The 26,660-nt window shown below is 45.6% G+C and overlaps 1 protein-coding gene across 3 annotated transcripts in view; it reads right to left on the reverse strand.

Moving 5' to 3' along the window:
* Nucleotides 1-554: 554 nt before the first annotated feature.
* The window catches only part of DNAJC7 (DnaJ heat shock protein family (Hsp40) member C7), a 42,949-nt gene continuing 16,843 nt past the window's right edge, over nt 555-26,660 (reverse strand). The window contains exons 2-14 of one of the 3 annotated variants that reach the window (XM_025361578.1): nt 24,346-24,434; nt 21,308-21,432; nt 20,493-20,606; nt 19,046-19,120; nt 14,094-14,212; nt 13,222-13,375; nt 12,212-12,376; nt 11,294-11,385; nt 7,121-7,194; nt 5,946-6,092; nt 5,546-5,698; nt 1,372-1,434; nt 555-909 (exon numbers count right to left, since the gene is read on the reverse strand). In XM_025361578.1, coding sequence (XP_025217363.1) covers nt 872-909; nt 1,372-1,434; nt 5,546-5,698; nt 5,946-6,092; nt 7,121-7,194; nt 11,294-11,385; nt 12,212-12,376; nt 13,222-13,375; nt 14,094-14,212; nt 19,046-19,120; nt 20,493-20,606; nt 21,308-21,432; nt 24,346-24,434 — 1,408 coding nt within the window. In that variant the 3' untranslated portion in view covers nt 555-871. Of the gene's footprint in view, nt 1,435-5,545; nt 5,699-5,945; nt 6,093-7,120; nt 7,195-11,293; nt 11,386-12,211; nt 12,377-13,221; nt 13,376-14,093; nt 14,213-19,045; nt 19,121-20,492; nt 20,607-21,307; nt 21,433-24,345; nt 24,435-26,660 lie in introns of all 3 variants that reach the window. The other 2 variants (XM_025361579.1, XM_025361577.1) reach the window with 2 other exon arrangements.

Consider the following 26,660-nt stretch of genomic DNA (forward strand, 5'->3'; position numbering starts at 1 on the left):
TGAACACCATGCTTGACAGGACAGCGTGGTGCATGCCGCTGCATCCGTGAACAGTGTGTCTCCTGCATGCAGAAAGGGAGCAGAGAAGGCCAGGGGCTTTTGCTAAAAATAGTGAGTGGCCAGACCAGAGCTCTGGAGCCACCCGTCCCACTTCAAACAGGTCTGGGGGTCAAGAGGCAGGGTTTTATCTCTGTCTACCATCTCCCTGGAACCCACACTGCAACAGGAACTGAGAGAGCCTTTGTAAGTAAACTGCCCTGTCTAGGTCAGTACCCACCTGAGCTTTGGACGCACACAGCTTCTAGTGATTTCTGGGGCCCCACTGTAAGGTGAGCATGCTTTCTGAACTCGCTTCTTCGTGACTGATGTCAGGCTGGGCCCAGCGGCACAGCCAGGGCCTGCCTAGCACTCACATGCGGGACAGGTCTGGGAGAGGCAGAGTGCCCCACCTGCCACTAGGCTCGGTGCTCACAGCCTACCTGTGGCAGCTTGCTGCACCCCAAGTCCAGGTCGGGCTCAGCTCTGGCTCACAGACTATGGAGACAAAGCAGATGCCAGAGCAAAGGGCCAGAAAGGGTCAAAACATTTTATTCTCTTCTTTTTTTTTTTTCTTTTTTAATAAAGTTAAACAGTAAAACAAAAATTCACAAGCTGCCTCCCTGTCCACCCCCGCCTCCCTCCCCTGCCCGCGGTCTTCGGCACTGGTTCCCTTTGCTCCACCCCACTCACAGAGACACAGGGCATCCAACTGAGAAAACGAAACTGCTCTAAGTACATGGAGACGTGATGAAGGGAGGAGGTGAACTGTTTCCACATTCAAGATTAAACTGAGTGAATCTGCATTTTCTGGGTTCTGGGTGGTTGCCCTTCATTAGCCAAATTGAAAAAAGAAACTCCCTGGACCAGATGCTGAAAGAGAAAAGAAGGGCTTGGTAGTTGGCTCTGGATTTTCTAGGGAAGATCACTTTGCTCTGATTATGGAAAAGTTTTCAAGGGCTGCTTCAAACTCAAACGCAGACAGAAACTCTATGGGTATCAAACAGCTCAGGCTGTTTTGGGGTGCAAGAAGGAGCAGGTGACCGTATTATACGTAGGCAGCTTCTAAACACCTTTGCTCTTGTAGAGAAGCCTCGGTAGTAGGCAGTCAGAGATGCCCCCTGACCCTGCAGAGATGCAGTGGCTAAAGGTCCCAAGGCAAGGGGTGCCTTCCTGTCTTCATCCTTAGCAACAGCCGAGTAGATAGATGCCATGCTAGATGAGAATTCAGCCGCCCCCTCTCATGGCCCCGCTGACTCCCGAAGAGCTGCCTAAGTGGCAGTGAGTGTGTTGGCCTGTGATCTGGGAACTCCCAGCAACAGCAGGCCCACCTACCTTCAAAGCTGAAGCCTCCAGGACCGCCGAAGAAAGCCTTGAAGATATTGTTTGGATCAAAATCTGTAGAGCAAGGCAAGTAACATGGAAGGGAAGAAAAGGTGAAAAATTAGAAATGTTTGAAGAGACCTGATGACACTGAGAACAGATCTCCAAAGCTTTCCTGGAGAGTCTCACTCCCTCTTTTCCCAACACTTCAGACTGCAGGTGAGCCAACCTGCCCCACCCCGTGCAAAACATGCTACCTGATCCCACTCCTAGGACATGTTCCCTTCTCCTTCCAAGTGCTGCCCCAAAGGAAAGCTTTCTCCGCTTCAGCTTGCTTCACTGGGCTGTTTTCTCAACAAATGGAATGCCATTTGCACTTACACAAGACTTTCCCCATATTCTGTTTCCCTATAATGCTGGAGCGGCTACTAAAAAGGATAAAATGTGTCACTTAAATGTTACCAAAAATAAATATAAGAACAAGATCTAGGATTTACCGTATTTGATTCCATGTCTTTTACTCTGTAGACTCTAGGCTAGAAAAAAAGCTATGGTTTATTAGCTGGGCATGGTGGCTCACACTTACAATCCCAGCGCTTTGGGAGTCTGAGGTGGGAGGATTGCTTGAGCCCAGGAGTTCGAGGCTGCAGTAAGCTATGATCACAACACTGCACCCCAGCCTGGGTGACAGAGCGAGACCTTGTTTCAATAACAACAACAACAAACCAACAAAAACACCTACTAGGTGCAAGGTACTGGGTACTTTGCATACATTACATTAGTTAATCCTAGTAATGATTTGTCAGGGTAAGTATCATTCCCAACTAATACTCAACAAAACATGTGTAGGTAGTTCAAGTAACTTGCCCATGATCACATGGCAGCGAAAGCAGCAGAACTGGAAAATCCAACTCCTGCCTGACTGACTGTGCACTTTTGCGAGGCCACAGCATGTCTGATGGCCCCATCCCTGACTGACTTCCCAAGTTACACAGAAGGACTGATCCCCACCAGGTGATCCCACAGCCACCTTGTGCCCAGAGTGAGTTTTTCTGCTTGCATCTGCGTATCTTCCTGGGCCTCCCCTGCTTAGTGAATGACCCCAAGAGTCAGCTATGGCTGTCACTCTCCCCAACACATCTGAATAGCAACCAACTCCTGCTGAGTCTACCACTAACTCCTGACTGTGCCCTCCAATCCTTTCCTACCTTTTGTCTTCCTTCCATCTCCATCCTCCTTACTCCCTCCAACCACCACCTCCTCACCTCTATCACAAATATATTTCCAGAGCCAAAATCTGGTCCACAGTGCCCCTACTTAAGACTCTTCACGGCCGGGCGCGGTGGCTCACACCTGTAATCCCAACACTTTGGAAGTCCAAGGCGGGTGGATCACGAAGTCAGGAGATCGAGATCATCCTGGCTAACAAAGTGAAACCCTGTCTCTACTAAAACCCCAAAAATTAGCCAGGCGTGGTGGCAGGCGCCTATAGTCCCAGCTACTCAGGAGGCTGAAGCAGGAGAATGGCGTGAACCTAGGAAGCAGAGCTTGCAGTGAGCCGAGATCGTGCCACTGCACTCCAGCCCGTGCAACAGAGCGAGACTCCGTCTCAAAACAAAACAAAAACTCTTCACTAGCTTTTGACTGCTTATAGCTCTTCTTAACTGCTGGGCAGAGGAACGTTTATTATGGTGAACCTAGGTTTATTAAACACAAATCCCCCCACACTGAACTGGAGAGGACTCAGTATTATCTATATAGTACCATCATTCTTATTTTAAATTCTGGCTGGGTGCGGTGGCTCACACCTGTCATCCCAACACTTTGGGAGGCCAAGGTGGGCGGATCACATGAGGTCAGGAGTTTGAGACCAGCCTGGCCAATGTGGTGAAACCCCGTCTCTACTAAAAATATAAAAATTAGCCGGGTGTGGTGGCAGGTGCCTGTAATCCCAGCTACTCAGGAGGCTGAGGTAGGAGAATTTCTTGAACCCGGGAGGTGGAGATTGCTGTGAGCTGAGATTGCACCACTGCACTCCAGCCTGGGCGACAGAGTGAGACCCTGTCTCAAAAACATAAAAAAAATAAACAAATAAATAAATTGCAATAGAAGGCCAGGCACAGTGGCTCACGCCTGTAATCCCAGCACTTTGGGAGGCCAAGGCCAGCAGATCACTTGTGGTCAGGAGTTCAAGACCAGCCTGGCCAACATGGTGAAACCCCGTCTCTACTAAAAATACAAAAATTAGCTAGGCATGGGGGTGGGTGTCTGTAATCCCATCTACTCAGGAGGCTGAGGCAGGAGAACTGCTTGAACCCGGGAGGCAAAGGTTGCAGTGAACCGAGATTTTCTTAGTGGAAGAGATGGTAGGTCTGTGCACCGTTCACAGGTCAGGGCCTCTCTTTTCTGAGACGAGTCTTGCTCTGTTGCCAGGCTGGAGTGCAATGGCGCAATCTCGGCTCACTGTAGCCTCCACCTCCCGGGTTCAAGCGATTCTCCTGCCTCAGCCTCCCAAGTAGCTAGGACTACAGGCGTGCGACACCATGCCCAGCTAATTTTTTTATTTTTAGTAGAGATGGGGTTTCACCATGTTGGGCAGGTTGGTCTTGACCTTGTGATCCGCCTGCCTTGTTCTTCCAAAGTGCTGGGATTACAGGCGTGAGCCACCATGCCCGGCAAATTTTTGGGCAGACAACTTATAGTGAAGACTGCCTGACTGAATTAATTAATTAATTTTTGAGATGGAGTCTCACTCTGTAGCCCAAGCTGGAGTACAGTGGCGCAATCTCGGCTCACTGCAACCTCTGCCTCCTGGGCTCAAGAGATTTTTGTGCCTCAGTTTCCTGAGTAGCTTGGACCACAGGCATGCGCCACCATGCTCAGCTAATTTTTTGTATTTTAGAAGAGAGTACAATTTTTTTTGTATTTTATATGTTGCCCAGGGTGGTCTCGAACTCCTGAGCTCAGGTGATCCGCCCACCTTGGCCTCCCAAAATGCTGGGATTACAGGTGTGAGCCACCGTGCCTGGCTCACAGGTCAGGGCTTCTTATCTCTGACAGCCCACAGTGAGCAACAAGATTGACAATAGCTGTGCTTTATATCATGCTAAGTCTTTTGGGAAATTAAAATCTGTGAGTGTTTATAGGAATGTATGACACACATAAATGTCAGCATACACTTTGCAGTGGGTAAAGAAGAACTTCCAGATAATAGGAAAATGCCCATATTCCTTACCACATACAGCCCTCATGGCCGCTGAGCTCTGATCCAGCTACTTGCTGGCCTTCCACCACCACTTGCCTCTAGCACCCTATCCCTTTATTTTCCTAGACTGAACCTGCAGATCCCCAAAGGGACCATGCTTTGCTTTTTTGGGGGGGAAGGGATGGAGTCTCGCTCTGTTGCCCATGCTGGAATGCAGTGGCGCTATCTTGGCTCACTGCAACCTCCACCTCCCAGACTCAAGTAGCTGGGATTACAGGCATGCGCCACCACACCTGGCTAATTTTTCTTTTTTCTTTCTTTCTTATTTTTTAAAATTGAGACAAAATCTTGCTCTGTCGTTTAGGCTGGAGCACAGTGGCACGATCTCAGCTGACTGCAACCCCTGCCTCCAGGGTTCAAGTGATTCTCATGCCTCGGCTTCCCAAGTAGCTGGGATTACAGGCACCTGCCACCACACCTGGCTAATTTTTGTGTTTTAGTAGAGACGAAGTTTCACCATGTTGGCCAGGCTGGACTCAAACTCCTGACCTCTGGTGATCCACCTGCTTTGGCCTCCCAAAGTGGTAGGATTACAGGCATGAGCCACCACACCCGGCCTAATTTTTGTATTTTTAGTAGAGACAGGGTTTCACTATGTTGGTCAGGCTGGTCTTGAACTCCTGATCTCAAGTGATCTGCTCGCCTCGGCCTCCCAAAGTGCTGGGATTATAGGCATGAGCCATGGGGCCATGCTTTTCTGCACTTCCAAGCCTTCCCTTGCTAGTGTGCTCGCCTCCTCAGAGCTCACTGCACACTGTGACTCTGCCACACTTGACTGCATTTGTTTGACTCCATGTCTATTACTGTTTGGACCAGGGATCAGATTTGGCCCAAACAGACTCTCCCTCTGGAGCATCTTTGGAAAAAATTCTAACATTCTACGGCTGTCAAATTCACCCCAGGCTGCCCCAGCCAACTCACCACCCATATTCATGCCCTCCTCATCTAGGTCCTGTCCACTGTCATAGCGAGTCTTTTTCTTGGGATCAGAGAGGATAGTAAAGGCTTCTCCAACTTCCTTGAACTTCTTCTCCTCCTCCTTCTGAACCTCAGCACTGGCTCCACTATGCCGATCTAAAATGGGCAGTAAAATAACAACTCAGAGGAAATCAAAGTTTCAAGAAAACAAAATTTAAGAGAAAAACCACTTTATGTCTGATTTTGGAATTTGGCATTTCCCAAAATTTGGAGGGTACACAAATCTGCAACACCTTATTCTCAGGTGAAGAACCTCTCCAAGGTGTCACCTCTGGACCAAGTCTGGCAGTTGGCCTGCCCTGCAGGTTCTTACCACTGAGCCCACTGCCCCCACCTACTCTACCTGGATGGTGCATCAAGGCCCGTTTCCGATAAGCTTTCTTGATCTCGTCCTCAGAGGCATTCTTGTCCACTCCCAGAATCTTGTAGTAATCTTTCCTCTTACTCTTCTTCAGTTCCAGCTGTGCATTTTTTAGGAGCTGTTTGTGTTCTAGAGGAAGACATCTGGCATCAGTGGACAAACCTGACTCTGCTGTTTCCCTCGCCAGGTCTCAGCCCAGCTGCCTGGGAGTTACAGGCCTTGTTAACCATGCCAGGGACTTTTACAGCGCTTTCTTCTGGAGATTAGAAAAAAAAATCTACTCGGCCAGGCACAGTGGCTCATGCCTGTAATCCCAGCACTCTGGGAGGCCGAGATGGGCGGATCACCCGAAGTCAGGAGTTTGAGACTAGCCTGTCCAACATGGTGAAACCCCATCCCTACTAAAAATACAAAAAATTAGCCGGGCGTGGTGCCATGTGCCTGTAATCCCAGTTATTCAAGAGGCTGAGGCAGGAGAATTGTTTGAACCTGGGAGGCAAAGGTTGTAGTAGTTAGCTATGATGACGCCATTGCACTCCAGCCTGGGTGACAGAGCCGGACTCTGTCTTAAAAAAAAAAAGAAAAAAGAAAATCTACCTAGACTTAGGTTCCTCACTTTAGCCTCACCACACAAAAAAGGAAATGAAAATGACAGGGAGGATCTGGAACCAGAAAATAGGTGCCGTGTGCCCCAACCCAGGATCTCTGTTCACTATTTTTTTCTTTTTGTTTTTGAGATGAAGTCTCGCTCTGTTGCCCAGGCTGGAGTACAGTCAAGCAATCTTAGCTCACTGCAACCTCCGCCTCCCGGGTTCAAAGAATTCTCGTGCCGCAGCCTCCTGAGTGGCTGGGATTACAGGCGTATACCACCATACCCGCTAATTTTTGTATTTTTAGTAGAGACGGGGTTTCGCCATATTGGCCAGGCTGGTCTCAAACTCCTGATCTCAGGTGATCCGCCCGCCTCAGCCTCCCAAAGTGCTGGGATTACAGGCGTGAGCCACCGCACCCATCCTTTGTTCACTTCTTTCTGGCTGGTGATCAAATAAGTTCTAGGTACATCCCCTTATACCTGAATCAAACTACCTTGTATACAGATTTATGGCCTACAAAGAATTCCACACAGTTCCCTGAAAAACAAATGCTTTTAAACTTACCTTTTGTTTTCTCCGTCTGATACACTTTTTCATAGTCTCGTACTGCTTCTTCATACTGTTCTGTGTCCATGTAACTGAGAAGGAAATACAAGGCAATATAGCACTCAGACATAAACAGCAATGGTTCTCAGGATCACTCTAAGGCAAGAGGCATGGCTCAAGCAAGAGACACACACTTTTGGTAAGATGCTTCTGAAACAGGAGCCCTTAATCTAGCAGTGAGAGAAAATTAGCTATCAAGTCCTCGAGGAAATAGAGGCCGCATGGCACTTGCACCCACCAGCAAAGTGATGTTCAGCTTTGAGCAGAAAGTAATCAAGAGGAAAAAGTTCCTTCTGACACAGAGCCACCTAAAAGGTACTGGACTGCCTTAGAAAAGGCAATGTGAAGGGATCTACTTGATTACTTTGGGTTGAAACACACAAGAGAAAAATTATCAAGTGAATAAATGGGTATGAAAGAGCTTTGAAACCTATAGTGCCATAAACATGCAGGACTAGCTACAATCCAGAGTAGAAGTGGGATTAGTGAGTCACTAAAAGGATCAAGTTCAACGTGGTGGCTGCTGGCAAATCCCTCCACTAACACCAATCAATGAGAGACGCAGGTGAATGAGACAGAAAAGGGAATTCTAAACACAGGTTAGCTTTTGTTTCGGTAGCACAAAAGAAAGGAAGGGCCCTTGGCCCAAGATTGGAGGAATCAAGCTTGATAGGATGATTGCCAGATCTTTTTTGTTGTTGTTGTTGAGATGGAGTCTCGCTCTGTCACTCAGGCTGGAGTGCAGTGGTGCGATCTCGGCTCGCTGCAAGCTCCGCCTCCCAGGTTCATGCCATTCTCCTGCCTCAGCCTCCTGAAAGCTGGGACTACAGGCACCCGCCACCATGCCCGGCTAATTTTTTGTATTTTTTTTAGTAGACCTTGTGATCTGCCTGCCTCGGCCTCCCAGAGTGTTGGGATTACAGATGTGAGCCACCGTGCCTGGCCAACTGCCAGATCTTTTAAGTGTCTCTTCCACAGAAGCAAGTGGCATTTTCCATGCCCAGATAAAATCACTGGCACCAAGGCTGGCCTACCAATTAAAGGCTGTGGTAGGAGTTCCAGAGACAGCCACTGTCAGCTGGGGAAGGGAAAGTGATCATGCAGTACAGCTAGCTGCTGAACAACAGAGATTCAGTTTCTTACACTGCTACCACCCAAGCTGTTTCTTTCTCTCTCTCTTTTTTTGAGACGGAGTCTTGCTCTGTTACCCAGGCTGGAGTGCAATGGCACGATCTCCACTCACTGCAACCTCCACCTCCAGGGTTCAAGTGATTATCCTGCCTCAGCCTCCTGAGTAGCTGGGATTTCAGGCGTGTGCCACCATGCCCAGCTAATTTTTGGTATTCTTAGTAGAGATGGGGTTTCACCATGTTGGCCAGGCTGGTCTTGAACTCCGGACCTCGTGATCTGCCTGCCTTGGCCTCCCAAAGTGCTGGGATTACAGGCGTGAGCCACCGCGCCCGGCACAAGCCCATTTTCACAAATATCACAGATCCCCACCAGCTTGGAGGCCAGGGCAGGAGAGTGCTACCAATGTGGCTGGCAAAAGAGAGGCCCAATATCTTTGGCATATTTGATTTTCTGGTACCATTTTGATTTATGACTTTAAAAAAACCAATGGCCTGCAAACACAGGACATAAATATTACATTAGGAGTTCAGAATCAATTTACAGAATAAAATGTAATATAATTTGAAGTAAGAGAAAATTGATACTTTGATACTGCACTCCAGACTGGGTGACAGAGCTGGATCCTGAATTAAAAAAAAAAAAAGGAAAACTGATAGCTGATAGCCCTGGGTATAGAATGAGGTGACAAACTATTAACCCTGATGAACTTTCTTTAGGTCTATATGTAATGTATTAAACAAACTATACTAATTTGCATTTTTACTTCATGCTTTTTAAAATTCAGGGATATCCTCAACATTTTAATTTTGTTTTAAAGTTGAAGTAGAAAAGTAAATAGGGCTTTAGGGAGGAAGGGTGAACTCTAGTTCATGATGGCATGTGTAGCAAAGATGTGCGGGTGGCATCTCCCCAACTTTAGGGGTAAGTTGAGGCACACTGCAGCAGTGGTCAGGCCAGAGGTAAGAGTTTGGCCCGAGCTAATCTCCAGTACTTCTTGTCAATTCCAGCTGCTTCAGGAGATTGTTGCCAAATACTCAGCCAGCTGAACGGGGTATGCTGTCTCCCCTGTAGTGATCTCAGAGGCAGAGCCACTCCAAGAAGGACAGTTCTGTTTCTACCACAAAGATAAGAAGTTGTCTGATCAAAGCAATTCCTTATTTTTGTTTCTTGTACATAAACAAAGAAGAAAATAATCCTCCATCCAATTATCCTTCAAGAAATCAAGAATTTTCTATGGTGTTGGCTGGGAGCTTGCTTTTAAAAAAAAAAAAAAAAAAAAAAAGGGGGGGCCGGGCATGGTGGCTCATGCCTGTCTGTAATTCCAGAATTTTGGGAGGCCAAGACAGGCAGATCACTTGCAATCAGGAGTTTGAGAACAGCCCGGCCAACACGATGAAACACCATCTCCACTAAAAATACAAAAATTAGCTGGGTGTGGTGGCATGTGCCGGTAATCCCAGCTACTTCGGAGGCTGAAGCAGGAAACTCGCTTGAACTCAGGAGGTGGAGGTTGCAGTGAGCCAAGATGATGCCACTGCACTCCAGCCTGAGCGACATAGTGAGACTCCATCCCAAAAAAACAAAACAAAATGATTTTTCTCTTCTCTTTCCATCCCCTGGCATTCCATATACAGAGCATTCCATTAAGTCGACACAGTATCAAGTATCTAACCACCCCCTTCCCACTGGACATGTAGGTGATTCTCCCCGTGCCTTTTTTTTTTCTTTTTGCTATTATAGATAAAATTGCAGTAAACACCTTCATGTATATAGCATTTTGCATCTGTTAAAGTCAGTCTTTGGCTGAATCAAAGGGTGCTCTTTTTGTCTTCCAAAGCTTCTGCTTCTGTGTGCCAGTGGTTTGCAAAGATTGGAATGACTGACAGTCAGTCTCAGAAGTTATAATTCCATGTATGTTTCTGTTGGACAGACTTAGTCACCAACTTAGAAATTCACTTTAAAACAAAAAAAGCATCACACACAGCAGCAGTTTTCCTATTTTAATTGAGATAATTTTGAGAAAACTAAGTGGGAGGTAGTCCATGAGATATGCTGTACCACCGATGAGCCAAGGAAGCTTAAACTACTGGCTCATCAGGCATCAATGGCAGCATCTGTTCTTTGGATGTGACATTTTATAATAAGGAGTGGAGCAGGTGCTGGAGGATTAGTATACAACAAATACGTCTTCTTTAAGAACTTTAAAGATGGGAAGTTCTTCTCCACCTAGAGAATCATCTGAAATCAGAAGAGGTGGATTTCTCAGAAAGGTTTCTCCTAGCCCTGTTCCTATCTGGAGAAAATCAGCTGGCGGGTCTAAGAGTAAGAGGAGCACCCATGCCAGGGAGCACCCTGACTCTGGGGCAAATCCGAGCATTACAGGTAGGCACATCCTGGCTTATAATCACCCTGTCAGACACAGAGTGCCCTCCACTCAAAACATTCAAGCAGAGAGTAGCCATCCAGGGTATTTCAAAAGGAAGTTCCTTTATCCTGGGAGGCTGAGGCGGATTACCTCTCTTGCAACTCTAAGACTGTCTTCCCTCACCCAGAATAAACAGGATGAAATACAACTCTCAACTGTCTCTAAGAGTTACTTTCTCTTCCAAGCACCATACATTCATTCAACAAAACATTTACTCAGTGAGCACCTATGTGTCAAGCACTGTGCCAAGTTAGAGCATAAGTGTACAACACAAAATAAAATCTCCAAAGGAAATGGATTTAAACTTTAACAAAAGGCATTTGGGTCAGGCATCAGAGGAAACTTACTGACCGTGAGGGGCGTTAGACACAGGCATGGGAGACTGAGGGAGCTTGTGCAATCTCCTCCGCTGGAGGTCTATAAAGATAGTCTAGGGCTGGAACAATCCCACCTAGAGGCAGGGGGAAGGACCAAATGACCTCACAACATCTCTGGGTCTGCTTCGTCATCCACAAGGCAATTCCCCTGAGGCCAGTGGCAACTCCCTCTTCCCCCCACCCACCAGAGGCACTTACCACTGAGCTCTTCTCAAGTAGGCTTTTATGTAAGTGTCATCAAGCTTCACTGCATTTGTGCAGTCTTCTATTGCATCATCTAGTTTCCTAAGCTTCAGGAGAGAGAGAGCAATCATACTTCACATCTTTGGTGACTGAGGGAGCTCAGAAGCTGTGAGCATGGCTTCAAAACTCTAAGAGGATCAGTCATGCTGGCCCCCTAAATGTCATATTAAGTTCTAGTTCTTTGACACCAGGGCTATGGACAGCAACTTCAAAACGGATTTCTCTTGTATATGATACAAGACAGGCACATTTGTCTTCAAGGATAAACTACCTTTACCACACCATGTTAGTGCCCAATGAAAACATGGACATAGCAGGCTGCTTCCTGCCCTCCTTTGTTCCAGAGGCCACCTAGAGGGATCAGAAATCACTCTGATTTTTAACTGCTAGAATTCTGCAAGGGCAAGGAGTCTACTTTTTGTTTCTCATGTTGTGGAGGGCCACAAAAGCACTCAGGCCATTTTCAACCATGCATGGTGACCATCAGTTACACTGGAGAAAAACAACAAGCTTGCCTCATACTCTTCCTCCAAATCACTCCTAAAAAATAAATGATCACTTGCATAAGCAAAACAACAACAAAAAAGCAACAGTAGCTGCTTAAGATTATCCCATAGCCCCTAGCCATTCTCTTACTGGAGGAAAGGCACCTTAAAGAACAGGTGAGAATATCCTTGCAAATTGTCCAACTGCCCTCAAATTCCATGGAGATGACAAAAGCTTGCCTCTTGGAAGGGAGTTCCCAACAAGCTATTAACCTTAACAACTTTTCCTCTTTCATCTTGCTCACCTTCATTGGGCAGATTTCCCAAGACCCTTTGATGTCCCTTAAAAATATATCTATAGGCCCCAAGATGTAGATCAAGAGCTTACCTTGGAATTAACCGTACCCCGATTACAGTAGAGTTTAGCATTTGTTTTTATATTGTTGGGGTCTATCCCCAGGGCTTCTGTGTACAGTTCATATGCTAGTTTGTAATTTCCTTCCTTAAATGCTTTATTCCCATCTTCTTTCTTTGCTTTGAGTGCTTTGGCATTCTACAGAAAAAAGCACGGGGAAGATCGGTTCATATCCACAAAGCCTCAGACCACTGCACAGAGAAGCCAGAGTCTATTTTCAAGTTCTTGGCTTATGGTAGTTTAGCATCACAGAGCCCCGCCAACCCCCAATCTGGGCTATCTGTTGCTCATTTGAGCTTTCTACAGACTGGACAGGAGAAACCAAGAGTTACCAAAAAGACCTATGTTACTGGGTCTGCCTCCACTTCCCAGGGCAAGTATTACTATCTATCTTCACTGAGGGGAAAAACAAAACAAAACCTTCTTAGATATTAAAGGCATCCGACCCTGTATGATCAAATTTACCTTTAGGTAGATAAAAGTAGTCCTAAAACCATTTCTAATAAAGACCAAGCATGCTTGCAAAGCAGGAGGAAAGGCTATGACATTCCCTGTGATTCTAAAACCTTCCCCTCTAGCCATCTTTTTTTTTTTTTTTTTTTTTTTTTTTTTTTTTTTTTTTTTTTTTTTTGAGACGGAGTCTTGCTCTGTTGCCCAGGCTGGAGTGCAGTGGCCGGATCTCAGCTCACTGCAAGCTCCGCCTCCCGGGTTCACGCCATTCTCCTGCCTCAGCCTCCCGAGTAGCTGGGACTACAGGCGCCCGCCACCTCGCCCGGCTAGATTTTTGTAGTTTTTAGTAGAGACGGGGTTTCACCTTGTTAGCCAGGATGGTCTCGATCTCCTGACCTCGTGATCCGCCCGTCTCGGCCTCCCAAAGTGCTGGGATTACAGGCTTGAGCCACCGCGCCCGGCCCCCTCTAGCCATCTTAAAGGTCCCAAAAGGAAGCTTTCTTTCCCAGTTAGGTCTGGTGACTAGAACTTACTCTGCAGGCAATGCAGGCTTTCTCATGGTCAGGAGCCATCCTGAGAGCCTGTACGAAAAACTGAACTGCCTTCTCAATACAATCTTCATAATAAAGGCAAAGACCTCGTACATACAGAGCATCTGCATTGGTAGAATCCATTCGTAGAATGTCACTGCAATAGTCAGAAAAGGGCACATTGAGCTGTGCTTTAGAATGTCCCCACCATTACTACCATTTGTGGCCAGTTTTTTTCCTTGACCATGTGTCTAGCATTCAAAATATCCAAAGGTAGACAGATTCCCAAGAACTGTTCCCAAACTTTCCCCAAATAAACCACCTATAATTATCTTTAACACACATCTTGTGTCTTACAATCCTCATTAAACTAGAACAGGGTTTGGCAAACTACAGCCCACAGGGCCAAGTCCTTTCTGCCACTGGTTTTTGTAAATAAAACTCTATTGAAACAGCCACATCTATTGGTTCATCTATTATCTAGGGCAGCCTTTGCACTGCAATGGCAGAGTTGAGTTAGTTGCAACAGAGACCCTGTGGCCTGCAAAGGCTAAAATCTAGCCCTTTGCAGAAAGTTTGCCAACCAGTGGAGTAGAAGGAAAAGGACTACCTTAAACAAACAAACAAAAACCACAAAAAACTCACGTAACACAATCTGTTCTTTCGTATATAGCTCAAGTACCTGCTATACTACTATACTCCTGTATACCCTATGGGTTTTCAAAGCTGGTCTAATCTTTGACTTTAAGTCTTAAGAGGGTCTCATCAGCCCTAGCTGGCCTGCTCTGGGGGACCATATCCTGTGGTGAAGCTGCCGGACACCATCAGACCAATGGTATCTGGCATTTTAATGCCCAACTGGCCTGACTGCATACCTAGCCACAGACTGTGCTTCTGGATAACGACCCAGCATTGCTAAACATTCTGCCTTGAGGATTTTGAAGCGATGGCAGGCAGGGGCAAATTCTAGGGCACGGTCCATGCAGAAAACAACCTGTGGGGAAGAAGAAAACAAATAAGGCTCTTCATCAGGGACTCCAGAAACATCTTCAGTTTAGTCACAGGAAACAGGCTCAAAGCTCAAAGAAGTCTTTGGGTCCACTGTTAAGTAATATCAAAGTTTAAAAACATACCTAATTCATTAAATAAATGCACTGAAATGAGGAGAGCAAAGATTCCAGAGGATAATGAGGATAGTGAACATTTACTGGGTGCCTTTGTATATGAACCCATTTAATCCTCACAACAACAATTTATGAAATAGGCAATATTATAACCTTTTTTTTTGAGACAGAGTCTTGCTCTGTTGCCCAGGCTGGAGTGCAGTGGCACGATCTCGGCTCACTGCAATCTCCGCTTCCTGGGTTCACACCATTCTCCTGCCTCAGCCTCCCGAGCAGCTGGGACTACAGGCGCCCGCCACCGTGCCGAGCTGATTTTTTTTTGTATTTTTAGTAAAGACAGGGTTTCACCATGTTAACCAGGATGGTCTTGATCTCCTGACCTCGTGATCTGCCCTCCTCGGCCTCCCAAAGTGCTGGGATTACAGGCATGAGCCATCACACCCGGCCTTAAAATAGTTATTTTAAATGGCTCTAAATAGGCTATATCAGATTACTATTCCCAGCATGCCACTATACAAACCACAAGCCAAGTAGCTTTCACACACACAAAAAGGTGGGGATTAATTTACTCTTTCAGCCTCATAAAGCATCTTTTTACTAGTTTGTCCTCTGAGCTTTCCGTTTTGGTTTAGCTGCTATTTATTCCTGGGAGAGCCTTGCTGAATCACATTCACTCCAAGAATAAATGAACCAAAGGAGAAATGTGGAGTTAAAGGACACCTATCCCCTCTAAGAATCTGGCCATGGGGATCAAGAAGAGATAAACTCTGAAAACTTACAAGCAGAAAAATTCAAATTCCATCAACAGGAGACTGGTTAGATAATGTGGACATTCATATACTATGTAGTTCTAAAATAAAATAAAGAAGCTCTTCATGTACTAATATGGAAAGAGTTCCAAGACCTATTCAGTAATTTTTTTTAAAGGTGCAGAACTGCCAAAAAGCATACATCTTTCATGCAAGGTAAAGGCAGAAAATCCAGGATCTTTATTTTATATACGTACAACAAAACTACAGAAGAAAATAGAAGACATACAACAAAACTACAGAAGAAAATAGAAGACATAAGAACAGTGGTTAGCTGAGGGGACTGAAAACTGGGCAAAGAGAGGACAAGTTTGAGGGGACACTAATCACTGAATATTTTTCATACTTTCTAACTTTTGTTTGTTTTTGTTTTTGAGATGGGGTCTTGCTCTGCTGTTCAGGCTGGAGTATTAGTGGCACAATCATGGCTCACTGCAGCCTAAACCTCCCAGGCTCCAGTGATTCTCCTGCCTCAGCCTCACAAGTAGTTTGGACTGCAGGCACACGTCACCACACTCAGCTAATTTTTAAAACTATCTGTAGAGACAGGGTCTCAATAAGTTGCCCAGGCTGGTCTCAAACTCCTGGCCTCAAGTGATCCTCCTGCCTTGGCCTCACAAAGTGCTGGGATTACAGGCATGAGCCACTGCACCTGGCAATACTTCCTAGTTTTTGAACCATGAATAGCACCGATTCTAAAACTGAAATTTAAAATGTGAGCAAGTCAGTAAACACTACCAGCTTACCAGCTGTTCACTGAGAAGACTTTCTGCAGTGTCACACAGCAGTGACAGGAATGCCTCTCCTTCAGTGGCACAGGTTACTGTCCTGAAAGTTTGTTTTTTTTTTTTTTTTTTGAGACGGAGTTTCGTTCTTGTTGCCCAGGCTGCAGTGCAATGGCATGATCTCGGCTCACTGCAACCTCTGCCTCCCGGATTCAAGCAATTTCCCTGCCTTCGCCCCCGGAGTAGCTGGGATTATAGACATGCACCACCATGCCTGGCTAATTTTTTGTATTTTTAGTAAAGATAGGATTTCTCCATGTTGGTCAGGCTGGTCTCGTACTCCCGACCTCAGGTGATCCGCCTGCCTTGGCCTCCCAAAGTGCTGGGATTACAGACATGAGCCACCACGCTCGACATGTCCTGAAAGTTCTAAGGACAATATGAAAACTTAAGCATTACACAGGTAGAGTTGGGCTAACTGTCCTGCCCCCCTCAGATGGAAAAGGAATGAGGGGGCAGGAAGAAGTCAGTCAAAATGTCAGCAGCCACACCCCACTGCCTTCACAAGGACCCCGTTTTGTGCAGAGCTGGTCCTGCTCATCATGGGGCTCATCAGCGCCTCACTTCCCACCCCCACCTCCCCATGACTAGGGACAGCTGCAGGCAAAGAAGATCTTTTGTTTCTTCCAAGTTCATCTGTTTCCCCTGCCAGGATCATAATTCTTCATTTGTGACATCACCATGAGCTACAGTGGGGGGGGGGCTGGGATGTCACAAACAGAGGATTCTGTCACAAACTCAGGATTCTGGCTCCAGAGTAGGCAAGAGAGAAAAGAAACCTAAAAGACTGCCTCTCAAGACAAAGCTTTTGCCTATGTAAACCTCAGAAAACGTGACAGTAGGCAGAACTGCTTTCCAAACACACACACGCCAAACAAAACAAACTTACGAATTACACTACAAAGACAACTGTGGTTATTAAAACCAATGGACAGAAAAGGGATGCTAATAAGTTACTGCTGGGACTGTGCAAAAGCTAATCAGATATATACATTACCAAATAAAAGACCATCAGTGAATGTGAATGATTCTTAATGTACCTGCTTATCAAACATTTACTGAGCACATGCTCCAAAAAGCACTGAGCAAATTCCCACATATGAAGTGACAACTTTGTTCTTTGGACAGTAGTCACAAACTTAAGTGATGCAGAAAATCTCTCCTGATCAGTGGTTATTAACCTTTTGGGGGTTTCACTTTTAGAAACTCAAGTGAAAACTGTATCCAAGCACCATCTAAAGAAGAAAGGAGTTATACAGGTAAAGTATAATAACTGCGAGGTCTAGAAAGATACCTAGAACTTTTGGCCAGGCGCAGTGGCTCACGCCTGTAATCCCAGCACTTTGGGAGGCCAAGGCGGGTGGATCACCTGAGGTTGGGAGTACGAGACCAGCCTGACCAACATGGAGAAACCCCATCTCTACTAAAAAAATACAAAATTAGCCGGGCATGGTGGTGCACGCCTGTAATCCCAGCTACTCGGGAGACTGAGGCAGGAGAATCGCTTGAACCTGGGAGGCAGAGGTTGCAGTGAGCCAAGATTGCGCCACTGCACTCCAGCCTGGGCAACAAGAGCGAAACTCCATCTAAAAAAAAAGAGAGAAAGAAAGGTATCTAGAACTTTTATACCTTTCTTACATTTCAGATGTCTACCCCTTTGACATGTAAATTTTCAAGAACTACTGCACAGTCTAACATCTAAAGACAGTCTAATGCCAAAAAGGAGGGGACGACAGGTTAAGCACACTATTCAAAAATGTAAAAGGGGCCTCTCCCATTTTTGTTCTTTTTTTTTTTTTTAAGAGACAAGGCTTCATTATGTTGCCCAGGCAGGAGTGCAGGGGTTTTTCCACAGGCTCAATCCCACTACTGATCAGTATGGGAGTTCTCATTTGCTTTGTTTCCAACCTGGGGCAGCTCACCCCTCTGTAAGCAACCTGGTGGTTCCCTGGTCCCAGGAGGTCACCATATTTATGCCAAACTTAGTGTAGACACCCAATCAGCATCGTGCACTATAGCCCAGAACTCCTGGCCTCAAGCAATCCTACTGCCTCAGCCTCCCAAGTAGCTGGGCTATAGGCATGGCATTGCCCAGCTCCTTATTTCTGATTTAAAAGCAGAAGTTAAAGCCAGCTCTTATTATTCAAATAAAAATGGATTATCCAGGGCCAGGTGTGGTAGCTCACACCTGTAATCCAGCACTGTGGGAGGCTGAGGCCAGAGGATCAGTTGAGCTCAGGAGTTTGAGACCAGCCTGGCCAACATGGTAAAACTCTGTCTCCACTTAAAAATAAAAAATAAAAAAAATAATAAAAAAAAAAAGGCCAGGCGTGGTGGCTCACGCCTGTAATCCCAGCACTCTGGGAGCTGAGGCGGGCAGATCAGGAGGTCAGGAGTTTGAGACCAGTCTGACCAACATGGTGAAACCCTGTCTCTACTAAAAATACAAAAATTAGCTGGGCGTGCTGGCGCGTGCCTATAATCCCAGCTACTCAGGAGGTTGAGGCAGGAGAATCGCTTGAACTTGGGATGTGGAGGTTGCAGTGAGCCAAGATTACACCACTGCACTCCAGCCTGGGAGACAGAGCGAAACTCCATCTCAAAAAAAAAAAAAAAAAAAAAAAACAAACTACAAAAATTAGCCGGGTGTGGTTGCATGCACCTGTAATCCCAAGGTGGCTGAGACAGGAGAATCACTTGAATCGCTTGAACCCGGGAGGTGGAGATTTGCAGTTGGCCACTGTGCTCCAGCCTGGGCGACAGAGTGAGACTAGGTCTCAAAAAAAAAAAAGATTATCCAAACCTAATATTTAATTCCAGCTGGCTTTCCCTTTATTAAGCAGTACACCACTGGCCAGTGCTTTACATCAACAATAGAAACAAACTCAAGTGGCACACTTATTTTACCTTTCATTATGGGGCCAAATATAATTAATAAGTACCTTAGCACAAAACATTTTTAAGAGAAAAACTCAAAAGCCTAATTTAAGTGATAATTTACTATTCTAGATCTTTTGTGCCATACTACTCCTCTTAATTATCATACACACACACGAATGGGAATTTTGTGACAAAGGGCAGATGAGATTATCTCATGGTTGTACTGTACCTTCCGAAAATCTCGCTTCTCAAAATCTGTTTCTGCTATTTTCTCATATTCCATGACTGCATTAGCATTCTTGAACTACACCAGAAAATCAGACATAGGAAAGTTTTAATGAAGCTGTAGATTAAACCACCACAAAAAAATTAACAAGGCGTTGATGAATTTGAATTGAGTAAATATACCACACTGCCTCTTTTGATAGAGACAGGGTCAGACTCATACCTCCTGTTTTGAGTGGTCACTTATATGATCCAGTTCTAGGGCTCTCTGGCAACTATGACAGGCTGCCATGGCATTCCCTAGAGAGAGGTGGCACTTGCCCTCTCACAGATGTCTCTAGAAGATTTTCTTTCAAGAAAATCAGAACCACAGACATTTCACAAACCAAACTGATGGAGATACAGTCAAGACTCCTTAACAGAAGGGCTAGACCCAAACTTCACCCTCAGTTTGAACTTCAAGTCAGGAACACAAGTATCATGCTTGATATACATAAAATAAAGGCAATGCATTGCCAGGTATTGAGTATACGTTTTGAGATTCTCACTGAAATGCATCTAGGGTAAACTGTATATACAGTCATATGCTCTGGTCAACAATGAACTGTATATATGGCAGTGCTCCTGTAAGATTATAATACCGTATTTTTACTGTACCTTTTCTGTTTACACAAATACCACTGTGTTATAGCTGCCTACAATATTCACGCTATAAAGGTTTGTAGTCCAGAAGCTACTGCCATATAGCCTAGGTGTGTGGCAGGCTACGCCACCCAGGTTTGTGTAAGTATACTTTATGGTGTCTACACAGTGACAAAATCACCTAACGAAATGTATGCCTGTCATTAAGCGACACATACTGTATATGGAGATGTAATTAAAACATGTTTTAGCTGCTACCAATTTCATCAGGGCTTGAATTTACTCAAATTCTTTTTTATTTTTATTTTTTTTGAGACAGGTTCTTGCTCTGTTGCCTAGGCTACAGTGCAGTGGTGTGATCATGGCTCAGCTTCAACCTTCTGAGCACAAGCAATCCTCCCACTTGAGCCTCCTGAGTGGCTGGGATCACAGGTGCATGGCACCAGGCCTGGCTAATTAAAAAATTTTTTTTGTGGAGACAGGGTCTCACTAAGTTCCAAACTCTTGAAGTCCCAAACTCTTAAATTCTTTAACCTCACTCAAATCAGTCCCTGAAAGTATTTGCCTATTCCCCAGCCATCTCAGAAATGCTTCAATTTTCACAGATTTTTAAAAGCTGTCAATCATATTCAAAACTCATTTTACAGATTAGGAAGCTAAGACTTAGAGACACTATGAAGCTCGCCTAAAGTCACCCAGGTGTGCTGATGGCAGAAGTGAGACCAGACCTCAGTTCTGACTTTCAAGTAGCCACTCCTCCCAAATATACCATACTGCTTCTTTTGATAGAAACAGCATCAGACCCGTACCTCTTGTTGTGCCTGAGCATTTTTATGATCCAGTTCTAGGGCTCTCTGGAAGCTGCGACATGCTGCCATGGCATTTCCTAGAGAGAGATGGCACTTGCCCTCTCGTAGATGTCCCTAAAAGAATACCAAGAGGGAAGAAAAGCAGGATGATTGGCCAAGTGGAAAGAAATCAACAGCAGCAACAAACACCCAACGAAAAAAACACAGAGGCTGGGCGCAGTGGCTCACACCTGTAATCTCAGCACTTTGGGAGGCTGAGGCATGTGGATCACTCGAGGTCAGGAGTTCGAGACCAGCCTGGCCAACATGGTGAAACTCCATCTCTACTAAAAATACAAAAATTAGCCAGGTGTGGTGGCATATGCCTGTGGTCCCAGCTACTCTGGAGGCTGAGGCAGGAGAATTGCTTGAACCTGGCAGACTGAAGTAGCAGTGAGCTGAGATCACACCATTGCACTCCAGCCTGGGCAACAGAGCGAGACTCCATCTCAAAAACAAAAACAAACAAACAAAACTAATACAGAATGAAAATGACTACAGCAGTTCCCAACCTGGGCAATTTGACCTCCAGGGGACATTTGGCAATGTTAGGAGACATTTTTGGTTGTTACAATTGCGCAGAGGGGATGCTACTCATACCCAGTGATTAAAAGTCAGAGATGACGCTAAACAACCCACAGTGCACAGTATAGTCCCCCACAACAAAGAATAATCTGGTTCCAAACGTCAGTAGTGTCAGGGTTGAGAAACACTGGGCTAGAGAAACTCAGCTGTAGCAACCCAGCCTTCCCCAAACAGCCCCATTACATACATACCCGGACAAAACTGTCATCCAACCTCACTGACTGTTGTGCATCTCCAAGAGCTTCCCGGAACCTTCCAAGCATCATCAAGGTGGCTGCTCGATTACCATAATAGCTAGCATTTTTAGGACACATATCTACAGGAAAGGCAGAAGAATGGTAAAACAAAGTTTAGAACAGGTTCCTGCTTTGAAAACTTAGAGGGGGCTGGGCGCAGTGGCTCATGCCCATAATCCCAACACTTTGGGAGGCCAAGAAGGGCGGACCACTTGAGGTCAGGAGTTCGAGACCAGCCTAGTCAACATGGCACAACCCCATCTTACTAAAATACAAAAAAAAAAGAAAAAAAAAATAGCTGGGCGAGGTGGCGGGCACCTGTAATTTCAGCTACTCAGGAGGCTGAAGCATGAGAACTGCTTGCATCTGGGAGGTGGAGGTTGCAGTGATCCAAGAGCACACCACTGCACTCCAGCCTGGGCAACAGAGGAAGACCCTGTCTCAAACAAACAAAAAAACAAAAAACTTAGAGGCCATCTCCCTCCAACCAATGTTAAGGGAATCTATCTGTAATGCTGATAAACTCTATTTTCTTCGTGGAGACAGGGTCTCACTCGGTTGCACAGGCTAGAGTGCTGTGGTGCTATCTCGGCTTACTGTAACCTCTGCCTCCTGGGTTCAAGTGATTCTCGTGCCTTAGCGTGCCAAGTAGCCAAGCAGCTGGGATTACAGGCATGCGCCACCACACCTGGCTAATTTTTGTATTTGTATTTATTATTTGAGGCACAGTCTGGCTCTGTTGACCATGCTGGAGTACAGTGGCATTATCTCTGCTCACTGCATCCTCCGCCTCCTGGGCTCAAGACATCTTCCTACTTCAGCCTCCTGAGTAGCTGGGACCACAGACACACGCCACCACATCCAGCTTTTTTTGTATTTTTTGTTGAGATGGGGTTTTGTCATGTTGGCCAGGCTGGTCTTGAACTCCTGGCCTCAAGTGATCCACCTGCCTCAGTCTCCCAAAGGGCTGGGATTACAGGAGTGAGCCACTGCACCCAGCCCTGACACACTCTTCAGAACGCCACAGCCAGCATGGTGGCTCACACCTATAATCTCAGCACTTTGGGAGGCCGAGGTGGGCAGATTACTTGGGGTCAGGAGTTTGAGATCAGCCTGGCCAACATGGCAAAACGCTATCTCTGCTAAAATACAAAAAAATTAGCCGAGCATAGTGGCACACACCTATAATTCCAGCTACTCAGGTAGCTAAGGCATGAAAATCACTTGAAACTAGGAGATGAAGCTGGCAGTGAGCCGAGATTGTGCCACTACACTCCAGCCTGGGTGACAATGACACTGTCCCCAAAATAAATAAAAGTCTACATCCAAATTTCTGACTGCTTGTGCAAATGGACAGCAGCAATGATAAAATCAGTTTTAAAACAAAACAAGGTACAGCTTTAAAGCGCAGTGATTATCTTTTGAGGGGAGAGGCAGCTTATTAATCTTAATGAACTGTGTTTTGTACAATGAGACATTAAAATGAAATGTGCGTGTTGAGTTTGGGTAAGCAAATTAGGTGAGAAGAATGCTGACATGGGATTAAAATATGCTGGCAAATTAAACATGGAGATAACTAAGACTTCTTTTTTGTACAAAGGCCATTTTCTGAGGTAGTAAATGAATTGGCAATGGCTGAAATGCATTTAGGTGGGTACTGTTTTGCCATAACATTGTTTCTGGAATTGCCTTTGTCAAAAGAAAAACTACCCACCCCAGTTAGAAGTTATCACATCTGGGCGTGGTGGCTCATGCCTGTAATTCCAGCACTTTGGGAGGCCAAGGCAGGAGGATCGCTTGAGTCCAGGAGTTTGAGACCACCCGGGGCAACATGGTAAGACCCTGTCTCTATTTTAAAAATTTAAAGAGTTAAAAAGAAAAAGAAAAAGAAAAAAGTTATCATTCATGAGATTTTTTTTTTTTTTGAGATGGAGATTCGCTCTCGTTGCCCACGCTGGAGTGCAGTGGCATGATCTCAGCTCACTACAGCTTCTGCCTCCAAGGTTCAAGCAATTCTCCTGCCCTGCCTCCCCAGTAGCTGGGATTACAAGCGCCCGCCACACCTAGCTAATTTTTGTATTTTTAGTAGAGACGGGGTTTCACCATGTTCACCAGGCTGAAAAGAAATGTGCATGTTGAGTTGGGGTAAGCAAATTAGAGGAGAAGAACTGATCTCAGGTGATCCGACAGCCTCGGCCTCCCAAAATGCTGGGATTATAGGCGTGAGTCACCACGTCCGGCCCATTCATGAAATCAAGCCTGAAGGAGTTCATACAGTAATAGTTATCAACCCATTAGGCAAAAGGCTACTTCTCAGAGAGAAGCAACTTTTTTTATTTTTTAATTTTTGAGATGGAGTTCTTTGGTCGTCCCCCAGGCTGGAGTGCAATGGCGCAATCTTGGCTCGCTGCAACCTCCACCTTCCCGGGTTCAAGCAATTCTCCTGCCTCAGCCTCCCTAGTAGCTGGGATTACAGGCACGCACCACCACGCCCAGCTAATTTTTGTATTTTGTAGAGATGGGATTTCACCATGTTAGCCAGGCTGGTCTCGAACTCCTGACTTTTGGTGATTCGCCCCACCTTGGCCTCCCTAAGTGCTGGGATTATAGGCATCAGCCACTGTGTCTGGCCTATTTTTTTATCTTTTTGAGATGAAGTCTTGCTTTGTTGCCCAGGCTGGAGTGCAGTGGCACAGTCTTGGCTCACTGCAACCTCCACTTCCCAAGTTTGGGCAATTCTCCTGCCTCAGCCTCCCAAGTAGCTGGGATTACAGGTGCCCGCCACCAGGCCCAGTTAATTTTTGTATTTTTAGTAGAGACAGGGTTTCATCATGTTGGTCAGACTGGTCTCAAACTCCTGATCTAAAGTGATCTGCCTGCTTCGGCCTCCCAAAGTGCTGGGATTACAGGCATGAGCCACCACGACTGGCAGCTACTTTTAATAATATTTGGCAAGTAAATGTTTTCTAGCATAAGTATCAAGTCTTTCTTACCTATGGCTTTTGTATAATAATTATAAGCTTCATTGTAATCTTTCTTGGCATAGTATGCATTTCCTTGTTCCTTGAAAGTCTCTGCTTCCCTGAAAATGAAAGAGAAAAAGAATTATGTTACTGTACAAAGGGAATAACCTCTGTAATCTTACAGGAGCAATCTTTGGTCTAGAGCCCGCAGCACATTGAGCTGAAAGTTAGTGTGATACTTGAAGGAATTTATAGATTTGTTCAATAGGCCAATGGACCAAAAGGAGGTGCCAATGAAAGAATCCAAGTTCTTCAGATGCTCCTTTTTGTCAGTTAGATACATTCAAACTAAATCAAGAAAACCCCTCTTACGTTCTTGCCTCACCTCACTATTTCTGCCTATAGTCATCCTCCCGCAGGACAGACAAATTTAGACATTCCCTCAGGGCAAGGAATTTTTCTTTCTCCTTCCAGTGTCACAACTGCTGCCTCTTTTGCAAACTTACAGGAAAAAGGTTACTCCATTCAGGGGTAACTTATTTCTCAATGTGAAATAGGTCATATCCTCAAGAGTTTTAATAATTTCATCTCCTGAAAAGTGGCTCATGCATTTGTCACTGAAAGAACAAGCACAGCAAAGGCAGGTGGCAAAAGAGTTAAAAGCATAGCATGTTGGTGTTTAAGACAGGAACAGAGTTGAGTGACAGCAGAGACTAAGACCATCGATGACAGGGATATATGAGGTATAGGCTGCCAGTGCCATACTATAAGGAACACCCATCTACTGGTGTTCCCTCCTCCCATCACATCTATGTGGGTACTTGCTGCCCTCTTTGCACTCCCTCCAGTACCTTATATATTCAACAACTGGGTTATAGCAGAATTTTTTCCCTACCTCTAAGATCTATTTTTTGAAACTATGCCATTAGACAAAGTACACTTTCCTAAAGGAACAATGTTATATAATTGGGGAATTAGATTCCTGAGCAAGTACCTAGAATCAAATCAGACATGACCAACAATGTTTTAACCTCTATCAAGATACTCAAAATCACTCCACTCTCAAGTGATAAAGATAATTCTTTACTGAAATGATTACTGCAACATTAACTAAGTACCTGATCATTTTTGTTATGATCCTGTTTCAACGGGAAAGAAAGCATCTTTCTTGACGTGGGGGCAAAAGTCCTAGTTCTTAAACCCTGGCGATGGTATAGCAATTTACAGCTTGAGTCTATGGTTATCTGCATTAGGGAGATTTGTGATTTACTTATGTATTTTAAACTACAAACTAGCAAAGCCGCCCTCCTTTTATTGAGGTGAACCTCCCTCTCCATTCTTCTCCATCACTGTCCTGGCAAGCCCTACTAATATGAAAAGGCTGCTAGAAGAAAGGAGAAGGAAAATGGGAATGACCTATAAATGCTGACAGATTTGAAATGTGATGGATATAAATCTGCTTGAGTAACTGTTTATACCAACTATCACGATGCTGAAAAGAGGCCATCTGCTATTAAAAATCTTCAAGTGGCCGGGCGCGGTGGCTCAAGCCTGTAATCCCAGCACTTTGGGAGGCCGAGGCGGGTGGATCACAAGGTCAGGAGATCGAGACTATCCTGGCTAACATGGTGAAACCCCGTCTCTACTAAAAATACAAAAACCTAGCTGGGCGCGGTAGCGGGCGCCTGTAGTCCCAGCTACTCGGGAGGCTGAGGCGGGAGAATGGCGTGAACCCGGGGGGCGGAGCTTGCAGTGAGCCGAGATCGCGCCACTGCACTCCAGCCTGGGAGACACAGTGAGACTCCGTCTCAAAAAAAAAAAAAAAAAAAAAAAAAAAAACAAAAATCTTCAAGAAAGATCCCCCAATTCCAAGATTTAAAGGACCAACTGAAATCCTACTACACAGTATATACCACCCTGTAACTCTAAATTAAGCAAAGTGCTTATAAAAACTCTGAGGGGCCTATCCTTTAACAGCAGACATGTTAAGGGATTCGAACAAAGGACTTGCTTAAACTGGATTTCGATTAGTCAAACTGCTGTGAAGAGGCCGGGCGCGGTGGCTCAAGCCTGTAATCCCAGCACTTTGGGAGGCCGAGACGGGCGGATCACGAGGTCAGGAGATCGAGACCATCCTGGCTAACACAGTGAAACCCCGTCTCTACTAAAAAATACAAAAAAAAAAACTTAGCCGGGCGAGGTGGCAGGCGCCTGTAGTCCCAGCTACTCGGGAGGCTGAGGCCGGAGAATGGCGTGAACCCGGAAGGCGGAGCTTGCAGTGAGCTGAGATCCGGCCACTGCACTCCAGCCTGGGTGACACAGCGAGACTCCGTCTCAAAAAAAAA

This window comes from Theropithecus gelada, chromosome 16 (genome assembly GCF_003255815.1).
Source record: "Theropithecus gelada isolate Dixy chromosome 16, Tgel_1.0, whole genome shotgun sequence".
Classification (NCBI taxonomy): Eukaryota; Metazoa; Chordata; class Mammalia; order Primates; family Cercopithecidae; genus Theropithecus; species Theropithecus gelada.